The 16,834-nt window shown below is 35.9% G+C and overlaps 1 protein-coding gene across 4 annotated transcripts in view; it reads right to left on the reverse strand.

Annotated features, from left to right (window-relative positions):
* The window catches only part of MAK (male germ cell associated kinase), a 64,180-nt gene extending 48,790 nt beyond the window's left edge, over nucleotides 1-15,390 (reverse strand). For 3 of the 4 annotated variants that reach the window (XR_001513002.1, XM_015560670.1, XM_006758748.2), the window contains exons 1-6: nucleotides 15,306-15,390; nucleotides 9,932-10,261; nucleotides 8,354-8,408; nucleotides 7,615-7,736; nucleotides 3,676-3,755; nucleotides 520-652 (exon numbers count right to left, since the gene is read on the reverse strand). Coding sequence is in view for 3 of the 4 variants with exons in the window: in XM_015560670.1 (XP_015416156.1) it covers nucleotides 520-652; nucleotides 3,676-3,755; nucleotides 7,615-7,736; nucleotides 8,354-8,408; nucleotides 9,932-10,032 (491 nt within the window). In the remaining variant the exon portion in view is untranslated. Of the gene's footprint in view, nucleotides 1-519; nucleotides 653-3,675; nucleotides 3,756-7,614; nucleotides 7,737-8,353; nucleotides 8,409-9,931; nucleotides 10,262-15,305 lie in introns of those variants that run through there. The other variant, XM_015560671.1, reaches the window with a different exon arrangement.
* Between the last annotated feature and the right edge of the window lie 1,444 nt (nucleotides 15,391-16,834).

Raw genomic sequence — 16,834 nt, forward strand, 5'->3', positions numbered from 1 at the left:
AGAGGCGGGCAAAGGCAGCCGGTTCTCCGATCCAGGGCCAGGGTCAGTGCCTCCCGGCTCTTGCCTTCCGCCTGTGTTTCCAATCACCGTCCTTCCCCTATGGCCTCCCATCATTGCCCCTATGTATGCAAATAAACCGCCATCTTGGCTGGCAGTTAATTTGCATATAGCCCTGATTAGCCAATGAAAAGGGTAGCGGTCGTACGCCAATTACCATCTTTCTCTTTTATTATTTATGTAATGATGTTTACTTTGAATTTATATTAGTTCACACAAACACTCCATCTGTGCTTTTGTTCCGGCCCTCCGGTCCAGTTTAAGAACCCATTGTGGCCCTCGAGTCAAAAAGTTTGCCCACCCCTGGTATGAACCAATCCTTTTTCTCCAAAGAATACAAAGTCACTTCTTTACTTTGTTTTAAATACTGGATATGAAACCTCCAAATGATATGTCACAATCCACTGGAGGAAAACTTCAACACAGGCATTTGCCTCTGGAGAGTTGCATAAAACTACTCACCATCGGGTAGATACATAATCAGTGTATGGTGGCTGGGATCTTAATTCTCTTGCAAGTCCAAAATCAGCAATTTTCACAAGTTCTGGACCCATACAAAGCAAGTTTTCTGGTTTCATATCCCTATGAAAAAAACCTGATAACAACAATAAGAAGAAGAAGTTAGCATACTTAAATGTATTTGACTTATAAACAAATAGAACTGAGCCTCTCTGTTATAACTTTGAATGTGAACTTGGGGGAGGTGGATCAGTTAATACAGCTGCTCTTACTACTGGTCTATCACATTTAACATGAGAATCCTTGAATATAATCACTTACTAGAAAAGTCTATTAAACAAAAATGGAACTCCACATATTTTAACCAATTTCTTAATTAAAAAAATATTTTATTTAATAGCTCAATTCTTCCCTGGCAGCTGCTTTATTGAAAAACATGATAATTAAAATGCTTATTTACCAAACAATCCTATATAATAAAAGGCTAATATGCAAACTGACTGAACAGCCGAACGACCGGTCACTATAACATGCACTACCACCAGGGGGCAGGTGCTCAAGGCAGGAGCTGCCCCTGGTGGTCAGTGCATTCCTACAGGGGGAGCACCGCTCAGCCAGATGCCTGGCTCATGGCTGGCTGGCAAGCTCAGCAACGGCAACGCTAAGGATGTCCTATTGCCAGCTTAGGCTTGCTCCCCACAGGGAGCAGGCCTAAGCTGTCAGTCGGACATCCCCTGAGGGCTCTTGGACTGCAAGAGGGTGCAGGCCGGGCTGAGGGACCCCTCTCCCCGGAGTGCACAATTTTCATGCACTGGGTCTCTAGTATATAAAATAAATGGTTAGCTATGGAAGATAAAAGGTAGCCCAATAAAAATGAGGCAGGAAGCCCAGGAAAAAGAAAAACATGAAAGCCCTCTTTGCAAATTTCTATGGGAGATCTAAAGCACACTGCTTGTACACAAATGTGTTCTAATGTCCTTGCAACATGGTCATTGATTGTAGTGATCATCATGAGAGGGTTTTCATGTAGCTTTGGGCCAGGGAGACTGAGCCTAAACTCTCTTAATTCCGTCAAAGCCAGTGTGGGCTCTACATTTGTGAAATCCACAACAGTATTAAACTCAGTTTACCTGGTACTTCTTACTCAAAATAGCTATTACGATCCATTTCACTAACTTCCAAGAGAAATATATTGCAGTTTTATAATATGAAGACAGGAATGGGAACACATGTGATGGTATAGTGACATTAATCCATAAAATCTTATAATAAAACCAATTATATATTTGTACAGTTCACATTTTCCCCATCTTCATTAATATAAATATATTGGAAACTTGGTCCTATTTAAAAAATATATTCTCAAAATATTGCATCTGGAATGCTTATCAACTACAGTGAAATAAAGTTTTGTTAAAAGTTCTATTATTCTTTTAAAAAATATATATTTTTATTGATTTCAGAGAGAAAGGAAGAGGGAGAGATAGAAACATCAAGGATGAGAGAGAATCATTGATTGGCTGCCTCCTGCATGTCCCCCACTGGGGACCGAGCCCACGGCCAGGGCATGTGCCCTGACCAGAAATTGAACTGTGATCTCCTGGTTCATAGGTCAACGCTCAACCACTGAGCTACACCGGCCGGGCAAGAGCTCTATTATTTTTAGAATCCGGTTTCCCAAATCACTGTGTAGTCAAGTATATAGCTAACTCTAGATTATTCATGTTTTTACTTTCAGCAGAAATTTTTAAATCCCAAGCTAACTTCCTTCAATCCCTTGTCTTCTGAAGTTGCTGATAGTTTATATATATCCAGGGAAACTAAAACAATTGTATCACTAGCCTGTATTTTATTATAAAAAACAAAACTCTTTCCAAAAATCAAACAATCCATGAGGCTTTTGATTTTCCATATCACACTTGCTTCAGTAGCATAAAGTAACTCAGGCGAATAGCAAGAGTTAACATGCTGAGCAGTTTCAGTGGCATGATATATTCACCCAGTTCTATATTTTGGGTTGAAGATCAGGAATCTATCATGAAAAATTAAAATAGCATACGCTCTTTATTTCCATGTAATTAACAAATGACTGACTTTTACCAATGGTTTGTAGTATGTTAGCATGGGTTTTAGACTTTTAAAAACCTTAACAGTTTATAGACAAACAACTGGGGATTCAGGAATGTTCTTACAATGCTTCTATGGAATTCCCCATGGCATTTTTTGAAAATAAATTATTTCCTGTAACAGTTAAAGGAAAATATAAAATATGGGATGAAACATGAAAGGAGACTAATGATGGTATTTTTTGAATGCTTATGTTCAGAATGCAGCAATGGTATAGCAAAAACTTTTCTAATTTAATATCCACACATCTAGCAATTCTAAACAAATGTTCGCTGATTTTTTAAAATAACACCGTACTAACTTTTTTGGAGTAATTGTTCTAGTTTGATAGATATGCAAAAAACTATATAAATTAAGATTACATAAATAAGAAATTCATAAAAATAAGATCACTTGCTCTAATTTCACTCAAAGAACAGAGACAACTACTGAGGTGAAGATGGAAGATGAAGTGGCTACCCCTGAGCCTGAGTGTAAGGGCCGTGCCTATCTGTGCCCTCCTGTTCTCTGTGTCTGGCAAGGAGCCAGGTTCATATAAAAATAAACCTTTGTTAATGAAATGAAAAAAAAAATAGAGACAACTAAACGTAAATACCAAGGGAAACTATAAAATATCATAGCAGGGGTTATTTAAACTACTTAAATATTAATAATTGGTCTTGGTAGATGGAAGCATTCCCATCTTTTCCAAAAGTGGGGCCATATATATATATATAATTTTTTTTTATTTCTATGGTGAAATTAGGGGGAATAAGATTGCAGGATGGGTTTATGATGACAGACTAAAGGCTGATGATGATCAAACTGTTAAAAAATTCTACTATAAAGGAAGGTAATTATAGATTATAGAAATTTTATTTTATATAGAATAAAAATTCTAAATTACTTAAACAAAATATCAGTATGTATAGGCATATACTCCAAACTTGCAGTTATCTAAATATAACAGTATTTAACAGTTATATACAATTCCTGTGCATAATCTTGACAATAATCCAAAGAGGCAGGAAGCAAAACTTAAAAGAAACCTACCATGTTTATGGATGAATGCCAGCCCTTGTAATATTTGATACATAATATTTCTGATGACGGACTCAGGGAACAACTTGTTTCTGTGAAGAAATGAAACAGTCATCTAATGCTGCTAGCCAACCAACCAAAAGCAGTTAAGAGGGTTCCTCCTCCCTTGAAGCCCCTGTGGCCTCATAATACTGGCTAAAGGTATGCTGTACAGTGTCATAGTGCTAAAGATCATAAATTTCAAAATGAAAATTAGATTTTTTTTTGTTTCACTGGGTGGTAAAAACTCAAATAGCTAAGTTCTATAGCTAAATTCTAAACTGTCTCAAGAGGAGCGAAGTAAATTGGAAAACTAATAACTATCAGATAAGCCAAGTATGCAAATCTATACCATGTATGTAGGCTTTGAGTTTTAAGGACATAACTGCTTCAGTTGTACAGTGTGCACTGGTACTGTCCAATAAAAATATAATGAGCCACAAATGAGAACCACTTATATGCTTAACAATGGTTTACTTAACCCAATATTTACAAAATATTACTTTAATATGCAATCAATATAAAGAAATTACTAATGAATTTACATTCTATCTTTTGTTCTAAGTGTTCAAAATCTGATGTGTAATTTATTTTACATTTACTTGTATAGCTCAATCCAGACTAGCCACACTTCAAAATGGCCATGTGTGACTAGTAGCTACTGCATTGGACAGTGCAGTTTTATATGGTATTTACACAAGGCCCAAAGATCCAAATAAAAGCTAAATTAAGGCTGGCAAATATTAATCAATAGTATATCACAAATGAATGTGACCAACATTAATTCATTGATGCTGAATTAATTCTTCTTTGACCCTGAAGCCATGCCATATTTTGGAAATAATCATTTTAAAGTTTTTCAACTTTATTATAATTTCAACATTTTCTAACATCTTTATTTCAGCATGATTGACTGGATTAATTTAGAATGTTTATTTGAGCATTCTCAACATATGAGAAAAGGCCTATTTTTTTAAGTTACATTATTAACTGTATTATATGTTTATATAGTATTTCAAAATGTCCCACCAAATGGGCTAGAAGCAAACAATAGAGAAAGATAAACACTGATCAAATTTGAAAATAGTATTTAAAAAATTTTTATTTGTTGATTAATTTTGTCTTGAGAGAAAGAGAAAGAGAGAGAGAGAGAGAAAGAGAGAGAGAGAGAGAGAGAGACCCTAACTAGGGAAGGAAACCATAACCTTGGCATAATGGGATGATGCTCTAACCAACTGAGCTACCCAGCCAGGGCCTACCAGTAAAAATGCTATTGATCATATAGTATTGAAATATTTTTAAAACTCACTTTTATAAACTATACCTTTTAAAAGAAACAAAATATTTTTATCCTTGCCAATATTTTTATTTTGCAAAAAGAATGCTATATGCTGAAGGTACAGTTTATAGCAGTGATGGCGAACCTTTTGAGCTCGGCGTGTCAGCATTTTGAAAAACCCTAACTTAACTCTGGTGCCGTGTCACATATAGAAATGTTTTGATATTTGCAACCATGGTAAAACAAAGACATATTTTTGATATTTATTTTATATATTTAAATGCCATTTAACAAAGAAAAATCAACCAAAAAAAATGAGTTTGCGTGTCACCTCTGACACGCGTGTCATAGGTTCGCCATCACTGGTTTATAGTATCAGAACAAAGGTTAATGTATATTGGTCTCCAATTGAAATGGAAATGTTTACTTGAACAAAAAAGGCCTTTAATCTGGATCCTCAAAACAATGTTTCAGAAAGTTAAGCTACCAAAAACGAAGTGTAAAATTACCACTTAACCTCAAACAGCCCTCTACATACTACACTTGTACCCTTGACAGTGAATAATTTTCTATATGTCACTTTTATTTCCACTTAATTTAGAAAAGCAGAATTGAATAATGAAATTCCAAAGTTGATTCTTTTTAGCGTTCATTTGCTATTACATTAACCACTTCCACTGACATATATTTATATGTACTTAATTTTTTCTTCATGCATATGTTTATCATTTCAATATATCATGCATATGTTTATCATTTCATATATTTTAAACAGCATCATTAGAAGCCAAAAAGTTAAGATTACCCATAACCTCACCACCTAATTAAGAAACTATTTTGATTTTTCCATATTCTAATGCAATTCTAATCCATTTGCATGTATAACTTTTGTATTGTGTCAATGTTACATAGATACAATTTTGATTTCTGTTTTTTATCTACTTATAAGCATTTTCATAATCTTATATAATTATTACTTTTAATGGCTACAAAATAATTCTATCAATATTATGCACTATAATTACCAACCTATTCTACCATTGATAGTTATTTCTTTTAAAATAGTTTAAAACTAAATAAAGCTTTGTATAGTCATTTAACATAACATATCATGGAATTATGAAGATTATATATCAGCATTAAAAAATGCCTGTTAAGTGAATGAATCAAATAAAATAGTATCACCACTAAAATCACAATATGCAAAAATCATGCATGCTTGTATAGAAGGGCTAGAAAGAACTCTAGAAAATAAATACTGATTTGGGAGGCAGAAATCTTTACTTTTACTTTAACTGCTATTAATGTTATGATGATATCAGCCTGGAAAATCATAGGCATTCAATCAGTATTTTTTTCTGAAAGACGGAAAAATATGATTAAAGAAAAATTCCCTCATCATCCTGAGGCCTTGAGTATATGTATGTATGAAAGAAATATCAAAAAGAAATCAACATCATTCTACTGGTAAATTTATTTCTAAAGTATTTGAAGATCATTTGTTCAACTCTGGCTTTAAAAGCAGGCAAAATTTTGGACATTAATCTCCCAGATGTGACTGTCAGCTACCTCCAAAATATTATCCTCCCCACCCTGCCTGTGTGGCTCTATGGTTGAGCATCAACCTGTGAACCAGGAGGTCACAGTTCGATTCTATGGTCAGGGCACATGCCCAGGTTGCAGGTTGTGGGTACAATCCCCAGGGGTGGGGGGCGGGCAAACAGAAGGCAGCCAATCAATGATTCTCTCTCCTCATTGATATTTCACCTCTCTGTCTCCCTCTCCCTCCCTCTCTGAAGTCAATAACAATAAATTAAAAAAATATATTATCCTCCCAAGCTCATGGCGATGACCGAAGCTTTCCCTCTTTAGATTCCGTTCATAGGCTTAAAAATTAAAATGAGAATTTCCTTGGGATGGGCAACATTAAATTTTATCATTCACTTAAGCATTCTAATTAATGAGTTTATTAAATCCTTTTTAGAAAGCTACCCATTCCTCCCTCCATCCTTTCATTAACCTTTCACAAGATACTTGGGAGAGCAATGAAGATAATTTTCTCAATTTTGCCCAAGACCAGTTTTACTACTGAGTATTAAATTATAAATATATTTTTGTTTCAAAAAGTATAGATAGATAGTATGTGTGTTTTTATGAAATATTAATTTTGACTTTTAAGAGATTACAGCAGAAAAAATGGTGGCTATGTCATAGCTAGTTCTTCAGTGTTAGATATTATCCTTTGATGATGATAACAATTAATTAATTTAAATCCACCTTTTGGAGAGATAAATCTGTACATTTTTTAAAAAAATATATATATATTTTATTGATTTTTTTACAGAGAGGAAGGGAGAGGGACAGGAATAGAGAGTTAGAAACATCGATGAGAGAGAAACATCGATTCAGCTGCCTCCTGCACACTCCCTACTGGGGATGTGCCCACAACCCAGGTACCTGCCCTTGACCGGAATCGAACCTGGGACCCTTGAGTCCGCAGGCCGACGCTATATCCACTGAGCCAAACCGGTTAGGGCAAATCTGTACATTTTAAAGTGTGACATATTGAAGGGATTTGAAATTTATGGAGGAGATAATGGGGGAAATATAATTTTCATAAAATACAGACATACCTGTCTTTCATTAATTGATAGAGGTTTTCTTTCATATATTCAAATATAAAATAAAGATGGTCATTTTCTCTGATAACTTCTTTTAGTTTAATCACGTTGGCATGATTAAGTTTCTTCAGAGACTACAACACAGCAAATAAGCAATAACATTCTTATAGCAAAGTTATAGAAGTTGGCAAAATGTCATCAATGCTAGGTATGATAATGATCAATTCATTAATGCATTAAGTTTTAACATCTACAATATTTACATCTAAAAACATCTTAGAACACCTACTTAAAGTAAGCAGTAAATTGTTTTAAGCAATGAATGTAAGTGTGAAAATAAACCAAGTCAACAATATGTCACTTTTTTCTCAGTCTATTAACTAGGTTTACCTTTGTTCTGATTTAACTATCTAAAATCCCATGCAAAAGTCTCCAAAAAATTTACAGAAGTCATACAGCATAAAATATAAAGAAATGGTATATAGTGAATTAAAAAGTTAAAATGCTCTTTTACAAGTGAGAGTGTACTTTCAAATATATGGTTATAGTTATTTTCTGTTCTCAACTGACATTCTGATGAGAAGTGAAAAATTACCTTAGAAAGATAAAGGAAAAGTAAGAAATATAATTATCGTTATACTGCTTTCTACAGAGAAGAATAGTCTCCTTAGCCACTTTTTGAAACAGAAATGAGAGAGGTGTGGGGTAGAGCTAAGGCCTTCTCCTGTTCTTTTCACCTCTAGGATTTTACCTTAACTTCTCTCAAGTTCATACATTCATCCCAAGAATAGAACTTTCTCTTCATCCTGAAATTTAAAAAAGTTAGTTTAGTGTACGGGGACTAAGAACTTGAAAACACAAATTACACCATTGGCTTTCTTACTGTTATTAGTTCACTTTGGGCAAGCTATGTTATCTCTCTTCCCTTCTCTTTAAAAACAAATCACCTCCTTTCTATATATCTCAAGGCTATTTGGTATAAGTTCACAACTATGTCATATCTGAAATTCTGTTTTAACACAAAGGTGAAAGAATTAATCTTCCTTTCTAGATGAATTCTTACATTTCTCTACTCAGTTTTATTGTGCTTCTCTAGAAGGGCTCCTTCCAAAAGTCCCCTCCTCTTTCTAGAACTTAAAACATAAATATGAAATACTATAATTAGATGGAGTAGGGAGAGAAATGACACATTTTGGCAGCAAATTTAGTGAGATATTTTGTCTGACAACTTGTATATCATTACCTCAGCTTTAAACAAGATGCCCATAAAGTTAACTGATTTATTTAAATCAACAATAATTCAGAAGTAACCAAACTTTAGAAATAGTTTTCTTGAATTTTGTTTTTACTTACCCTCTCCCATGCTAACGTTGGTTACCATTAGCGATAAATCTATAAAAAGTGAATTTAGGGTAATAAGGTAATTCCACTATATATATAGCATAGATAGAGATTATATTATTTATATGAATGGATTTTTAGTCACCATACAAAATAAGAGACAAGAAAAAATAGGATTCATGTTCTAAAAAATGTTTCATCAGGTGTAGAAATTACAAGGCTGGATAAGGAAAAATGAAAACCCTATATGCCCTACTGTTTTCATGTAGTATTGTAATTTCCTATTGAGATGTCCTAGAACAGTGATGGCGAACCTATGACATGCGTGTCAGAGGTGACACGCGAACTCATTTTTTTGGTTGATTTTTCTTTGTTAAATGGCATTTAAATATATAAAATAAATATCAAAAATATACGTCTTTGTTTGACTATGGTTGCAAGTATCAAAAAATTTCTATATGTGACACAGCACCAGAGTTAAGTTAGGGTTTTTCAAAATGCTGACACGCCGAGCTCAAAAGGTTCGCCATCACTGTCCTAGAAGATTTCAGGGAAGCTTAGGGTTTTCCTTATTTATTAAACTAACCCATAGGGATTATTCTGAGCCTCTACAAGAGTGTAATACACAGGGATACGGAAATAAATAAAGGAAAGGCAGCATAAAGAATTAGCAGCACATCATGGTAGTCAAGAATGTAGGTGTGGAACTGTACTGCCTGGATTCAAATCCTCACTCAGCAGCTCACTGATTATATGACCTTGGAGAGATTACTTAATAACCTCTTTGTGCCTTAAATTCCTTAGCTATAAAGTAGAAACTACTGCATAAGAAAAGCTTATTGTAAACTGCTTAGTTCAGCACTCAATAAATACTAGATGTACTAAAATATACGATGGTCTATATAAGATGTGTTCGCAAGCACACGAAGGAAAAGAAAGATGGGTTGGTTTCAAAGGTAAACTTTGCAGGGTCCTTCCTATATGGTACCTTTTAATGGCCACCAGCTCCCCAGATTCGTTACTCTTGCCCATCAGCACACTCCCATAGGTGCCATCCCCCAGCTGTCGCATGGTCGTGTACCGGTTCATCTTGGAAAAATAATGCAGCAGAAGTTGTTGATTGCAATGGCTTCTTTGTTGAAAATAAATTTAAATGCTTCTTTATTTTTATTTGTTTTTGCTGGTAGACTGTTGTTGCTATACTGGTAACAGGTTTGTCATCATTAAACATAGGCTCTTCCCCAAGATTATGTAGGTTCATGAGCTACAGCAATAAAGAATGTGGCAAGGAAACAGTGCATCCATTCTTATGAACACCCTATAAAAATAAAAACAATTTTCATTAAAGAAACTCTTTAAAAAGTTACTGTTAACCTATAGCACAGGGGGAGATTCTAAATAATAATAAATTGCTATAAATACCAATATATTTGTAGCAAATCATTTGTGCCTTTTAGAATGACGTTCACATGTAGCAGAATAACACTCATTTGGCGATTGCTTCATTTACATGGTATGGTGCTATCTATCCCATGAATGTTCAATAAATATCGGCCAAATGATGTGTGTGATTCCTTTTTTATTGAATATAATCTATCTTATTCCAAAACAGACCTTGGAAAGTCAGACATCTATACTATATCAATTATTTGAATCAATGTCTGCATCATATTTAATCTGACCCACAATCCCTTACGTGAAACTCCTAGGCCAGATTTGTTTGGAATCCAGGAATTTTCATGTTTTAGAAAAGTAATATGCTACATATACCATATGTTATATAATGCCTCCCATTAGCCTCTTAACCATACCTACAGGAAAATGTATGAAAAGTATACTAAGTAAAATAAATAAAGACTATGAATGGCCTCACATCATTCAGGTCATATTTTGTTGCAAATGAGTTTGCACAAATTTATTTTTAAATTTTCATTTTTCAGAATTTTGTGAATTTTAAAACTACAAATAAGGGATTGTGGACCTGCATATATTTGAAGGGTACAGGTTTCGATAGACTCTGATTTCATTACTATAATTACAGAAAAACAAAGCACTAGCCTTAGTGTTTACTGCATTACATTTGTTTCCTCCATTGATCTCTCATAGTTCACATTTCAAGGAATTATTTCTTAATTCATACCTATTTTTCATTCTTATTTTGCTTTTTAATATCTCTATTATTTACAAGGCTTTATACTTATTGCAGAATTTTGGCACCATTATAAGAGTGTTTCAAAATGCCTTTTAGAAAAAATAAAAATAAATAAAATGCCTTTTATAAGTTGGTACTTCATTAATTTCATTGTAGCACTGTTTTATTTCTACAAAATCACGTCAAATCATTGAAATTGTTTGTCTATTACATGCATAAATTTAGGATCAATAAGGATGTGATGTCGTTCTCAAAGTAACTAAGTTTTCCAATGACAGGTTTTCTGGAGAAAGAACAAGTATAGAGAAGTATAGTGAAACTAGTTGTTTCCTACATTCAGAAATGTATGTATTCACAGGAAACTTTGGAAGAACCCTTTGGGGCTTTTCAATAATAGGGAGTATGTATTAATTTATCATTTATTTTACTTCATACATGATTTCGACCCTTTCAAAGCCACAAGGGAAATCACTTAGGCTATGTTAACTCTGTGGCCAAGATCTTGAGAATAAGATCATGATAGTAGCTTCCAGTTCTATTTAGGAGTTCCTTCATTTTTTCTCAGCTTAAGTCAAAGCAAATGGTTTTATCAAATGCCAGCAAATGATTCCATTTATGTAGTTTTTTTGCAAGTGGCCTTTACATTATACATAGATTCTAAATATTAAGATAATAATATAGAAAAAGGTAATATCCCTCTGCAGGGTACCTGACAAAACATGTATTTGCTTTTATTAATTTTTACTTTATCTGCATAAGGAAATATAATTTTGAAAGCTCTCTTGGGTTGTTTGTTTCATACTATGTGCTATGATTAAACTATGGACTGAAATGTATTTCCTTTAATCATTTAGAATTTTACTAAATCAGTATTTTGCAATTTACTATCAACATGTTAAATGACTTGACATTGTTTTCTAGCTACCCTATTAAAGGTGACATACTCTCTTTTAAGGAAATGGTGCTCTCTATAGGTTTACTGCATAAATAACAATACCGAGAATATACTTGTCCAAAAGGACATGATGTCCATCATACCAGTAAAATTATAAAATAAAGCACAGGAGGATTAAATAACCTACCTATGATCAATCAAATAATCAAAGATGGAGTCAGTCTAATACTTGCATTAGCCTGAAACTGTGGGTTTTTAAAATACTTTTTTATTGATTTCAGAGAGATAGAAACAGCAATGATGAGAGAGAATCATTGATTGATCGGCTGCCTCCTGCATGTCCTACACTAGGGGTCAAGCCCACAACCCAGGCATGTTCCCTGGAGAATCCAACTGTGATCTCTTGGTTCATAGGTCGATGCTCAACCACTGAGCTGCACTGGCCAGGTTGAAACTGTGTGTTTTTTTTAGTGAAGTCCCTAACTTCTAAACAATCTATTCTTATTGTGTTTTACAATCACCAATAGAGCTGAGTTCAAGAAACCACTCCTCCTTTCTCCCAAACCATTCAGAATTACCCTACAACAAAAGCTGCCCCCACCTTAAGATTCCTAACCCAACTCTCTACCCTAAAATACGAAGGTGCTACTGACAAATTGGAAAGTACATGTTGTGTCCACTAATTAACAAAATCCTGGGGCTACATCTGGCTTATCCTATGCCTGAAGGACATAGTAAAAATAATAGGCCAGAAAGAGTGAGGGGAAAGAAAATAGGGAGAAAGGCATCTACCTGGGGCTCCCCTCATGAACATGTTTTACTTCACCCTGGAAACTAATTAATACAATAGGATAATAGCAGTATCTCTCCTTCGGCAATTTGTTGCATATACAATTGTTTTCATGTTAACACCACGTTGCTTGAGAAGGAAATTAAAGAGGGAGATGCCCAGGTGGGAACAGAAATGCAGGGGTAAGAGGGTGTCAGAAATAGTAGTCAAAACTTTACCTTGCAGGACTTAACAGCCTGTAAAAGTGGAATTAATTGGCTTTCTTTTCCACTATTAAGACCATGAACCAGCACCATTACCATTAGCACAACAGATCATTCAGTCATCAATCACTTTCCGAATTTGACTTCAAAGCCCAAACAGTTCTAGAGTGGCTATTGAAAACTTCGTTCCAGGCCTGACCAACCAACTTTCAAATGTACACTGGGAATACAAAGTCTGTTTCAAGTGAGATGGCTATAGGATAGGAAATATGTACATTCAGGGAATAAATTGGACATGGCCATTTCCCAGCTTCTTTCATAGGGAGGAGGGTGGGGTAGAATGGTGAAAATCATATATATGCCTCTACCTGACTTTTTAGTAAAACAAATTTACATACATTGCTCCCAAACAAAAATTTTGGAAAGGCCTCTTTTGACTCAGATCATTACAAAATAAATAGCTTTCCAGGGTGAGATGCTAACCATTTCAGCTGTCCCCTTACAATGGCCTAATGTGCAGAGGCATAGACATAAAGTATTTTAAAATAAAATCATTATTCCCATGTACCTACTCACAGAAACAACTATGTTTATAAGTGTAGCATAGCAAGGTCCTAAACTGATTACTAGTCAAAAGCAGTATATGTAATTTAAGAAACATAGACTGCCTATGGGTCCCCAGTTCACACACTACACTATTTCTCTACAAGTTACATATATTCTTCTCTGTTGACCTATGGAAAGCAAATTCTGGAAAATAGGCAGGTAATAACATGATTTCTTATGTACATGAATATTTTCATATATATTTATTTCCATATATACGCAACAAGGCAAAACACAAGTACATGCAATGTAACTATGATCCTCAATTTAACAGAACTGTTAGGAACTTGGAATTATCTACAGTCAAGCTACAATATTTACTTACTTTCCTATGGGTTAAACAAACCTTATGTTCTGATTTCATGGAAAAGACACTTTTATTTAGAGGCTTAATTATAGATCTACATGAAATAAATACCCATATAATCTCTCTCCCGTTCTATTTTTCATATTTTTATCTAAGTGCACAATTACTGTAAACTTAGCTTTATTCTGAATAGCTTCTGCCAGTTAAGTTGGGATTGAGATAGGATTAAAGAAGATTAACATAGAGGGCAAAAGGAGGGTAAGATTTGTGTCTGCCAGTCACTTAACAGATATCATTTGGATATCTTCAACTGGTCTATGCAGAACCTACTGTGATGATATCACAACAAGGCTGGCATTAACGTTTATTATTTTAAAAGTAATGTCTTAAAAATCACTAAGTTGTTTAAAAAGCAAAACAAAAATGATTTCAAACTAATATGTTTACAGAAATTAAAAGGGCAGCTTTTACAATGGGAAAACAAAGATTCCGTATTAAAATATAAAAGCATGAGTGCGTTGTGCTAATATTCACAAATCATTTTAAAACTAAACAAAACCAAAACCCCGACGAAGAGATCAAACATCCTTGCCCAAGACCAGCCTCCTTCAGAGAAAGTATCTCCCTTCCCCGTCAAGCAGTGAGTGGTGAGCTGGGGGTGGGGAGATAAAGGAAGGCCCAAAGACTGAAAAGTAACTTTTGTCTCCACCACTATTTTGACTCAATGGGTTGTCTGTCTGACTTAAATAAGTCTGATAACTTTGACTCCATGGAATTCCGTTATCATTAGAACAAATGTTCGCTCATTAAAAAAAAATTACCTAAACACAATTAAATGAATCTTTCCTTTTAGAATTGAGGTTACAAACCACTAAAAACATGTTTTATTGCTCCCCCCCACCTTCCAACCCATCTTATTTGCAGTAAAGAAACGGTTTTCGTTACACCGATGCTCTGAGCCTTTTTCTGCAAACCTTAAAAGACTTCTTCCCCCTTTTTAATTTTGTAGTACGTAATCTGAACTCAATTCGCTGCCTTCGCGAGACCCCGCCCGCCTTCACTCCTGAAAGTAATTCCCCCCCCGCCCCGCCCACCTGAGCCAAGCAGTAGGCGGAGATGTGTGTGTGTGAGTGTGTGTGTGGGGGGGGAAAAGTAACCCCCCCCCCCCGCCCACCTGAGCCAAGCAGTAGGCGGAGATGTGTGTGTGGGGGGGGGGAGGGGAGGGGTCCCTCAGATCATGGGTGTCCCGCCGTCACCGTCCCACCTGGACCAAACCTCCCTGTCTAGGAGCGGATTGGGCGTCGATGGGACATGTCGGGCCGGCCTCGCACGACAGATTTGAACTGGGCTGGGTGGAGGGTGGAGGCCCCGCAGCCGGCTCAGGAATACCTGCCGCGCCGGCCGCTTACCTCTTCTGCTCCGGTGTGAGGCCTCGGCGTCTTGTGTGTTTCATCTCCTAGGAAACCGCAGGGGTGCGCCAGCTCGTGCGCATCCGGCCGGATTACACCCGCCCACAGAGGGGCGTGGCCTACACGATAGGCCCCTCCCGCCCGGCCAACCCCGCCCCATTCTGAGCCGCACGGCTCCCTGAAGGGCGGGGCTTCCTGGAACACCTGGGCGTCTTTTGAGCTCATTTACATTTCTGCCTTTGGGTCTCTGCCTTTCAGATTTGGGGTTTGGGGGACTCTTGATTATCTTTTCAGTTCTCTATAGAAAGTTGATTGGTTTGCCTTTTATTTTGTTTGGTTTTTGCTCCAATTCATTCTACCAAGTCTTGCTTGATTTACAAAACTGGTACCCAGACTTGGGAAGGGCAAGATATAGCATATCTTGGCCTCTTCTATTGCATTTCCTCTTATATTGGTCAGTTCCTCAAGTATGTGTTATCTCTTAGGCCACACTTCTGAGTTTGTTTTTATTTATTCATTCAGAGAACCTACTCAGTTGCAGTCACAGTGTTAGATGGTGGTATTTACAAGATGAATGAATGTGTGAATAAATGAGTAAATAGTAGTAACTAGCCTAGAGTTCGAGAGGAGGATACACTTACGTTACTGCCAAAAAAACAAAACAAAACAAAAAACACCCTTCAGACTGGCTTGCTAAAAGGGTCTATAAATCAGAAGCATGACACATGAGGCAGTGATGTTTCTATTTAGTAGTTATCTATTAGGTGTCAGGCTCTAGGCTTGACACTAAGAATAATATCAAGGTAGCAAGACAAATGCTCATGGCCCTCTCACAGCTTAAAGTGACATAGACAGGCAAAGTAAAAAGCATAAATCAGATTATGGATATCTTATATGTACCATTATGAAGACTAAGACAAACCATTCGGCAATAGGGGACCTCTGAAGAATTTTCCACAGAGGAGTGACACGTTCACATTCACATTTTAGAAAGATCACAAGAGCAGTGGTGGATAGGTGGATTTGAACAGTGAGTCTGGAGGCAAGAGAAAGACAACGAAGCTACTGTATTTTATTGAGAGAAATTATGAGGATCCAACTATAGCAGTGATGATGGAAATAGAACCGAGAAGGACAGATTTCAAGGGATATTTAGGAGATAAAATTGACTGAACTAGACTATATTGCTTAGATGAGTGGCAGATAGTGGTATCCACAAGTAAATTGGAAAATATTGGAAGACAAGCAGATTTGAAGAGAGAGAGCAGGGGAGATAATAGGCCTAGTTTTAAAAATTTTGAGTTTGAGAAAAATCCAAATGGATTTTTCCAAATGGAACATGGTTTTTACCATGTTCACAGCTTATACCTTTCTACCAGAGCAAGGAAGTCGGTACCACTTAATGATATACAACATCATCTTAGCTCAGTGCCAGCCCAGTACTGAAGCCCTCTGAACCTACTTGAGACCTCCAGAGGTTGCAGGCAGAAGAGTGTCAGGAAATACATGATACATTTAAAGTATGATAG

This window comes from Myotis davidii, unplaced genomic scaffold, assembly GCF_000327345.1.
Source record: "Myotis davidii unplaced genomic scaffold, ASM32734v1 scaffold1413, whole genome shotgun sequence".
Lineage (NCBI taxonomy): Eukaryota > Metazoa > Chordata > Mammalia > Chiroptera > Vespertilionidae > Myotis > Myotis davidii.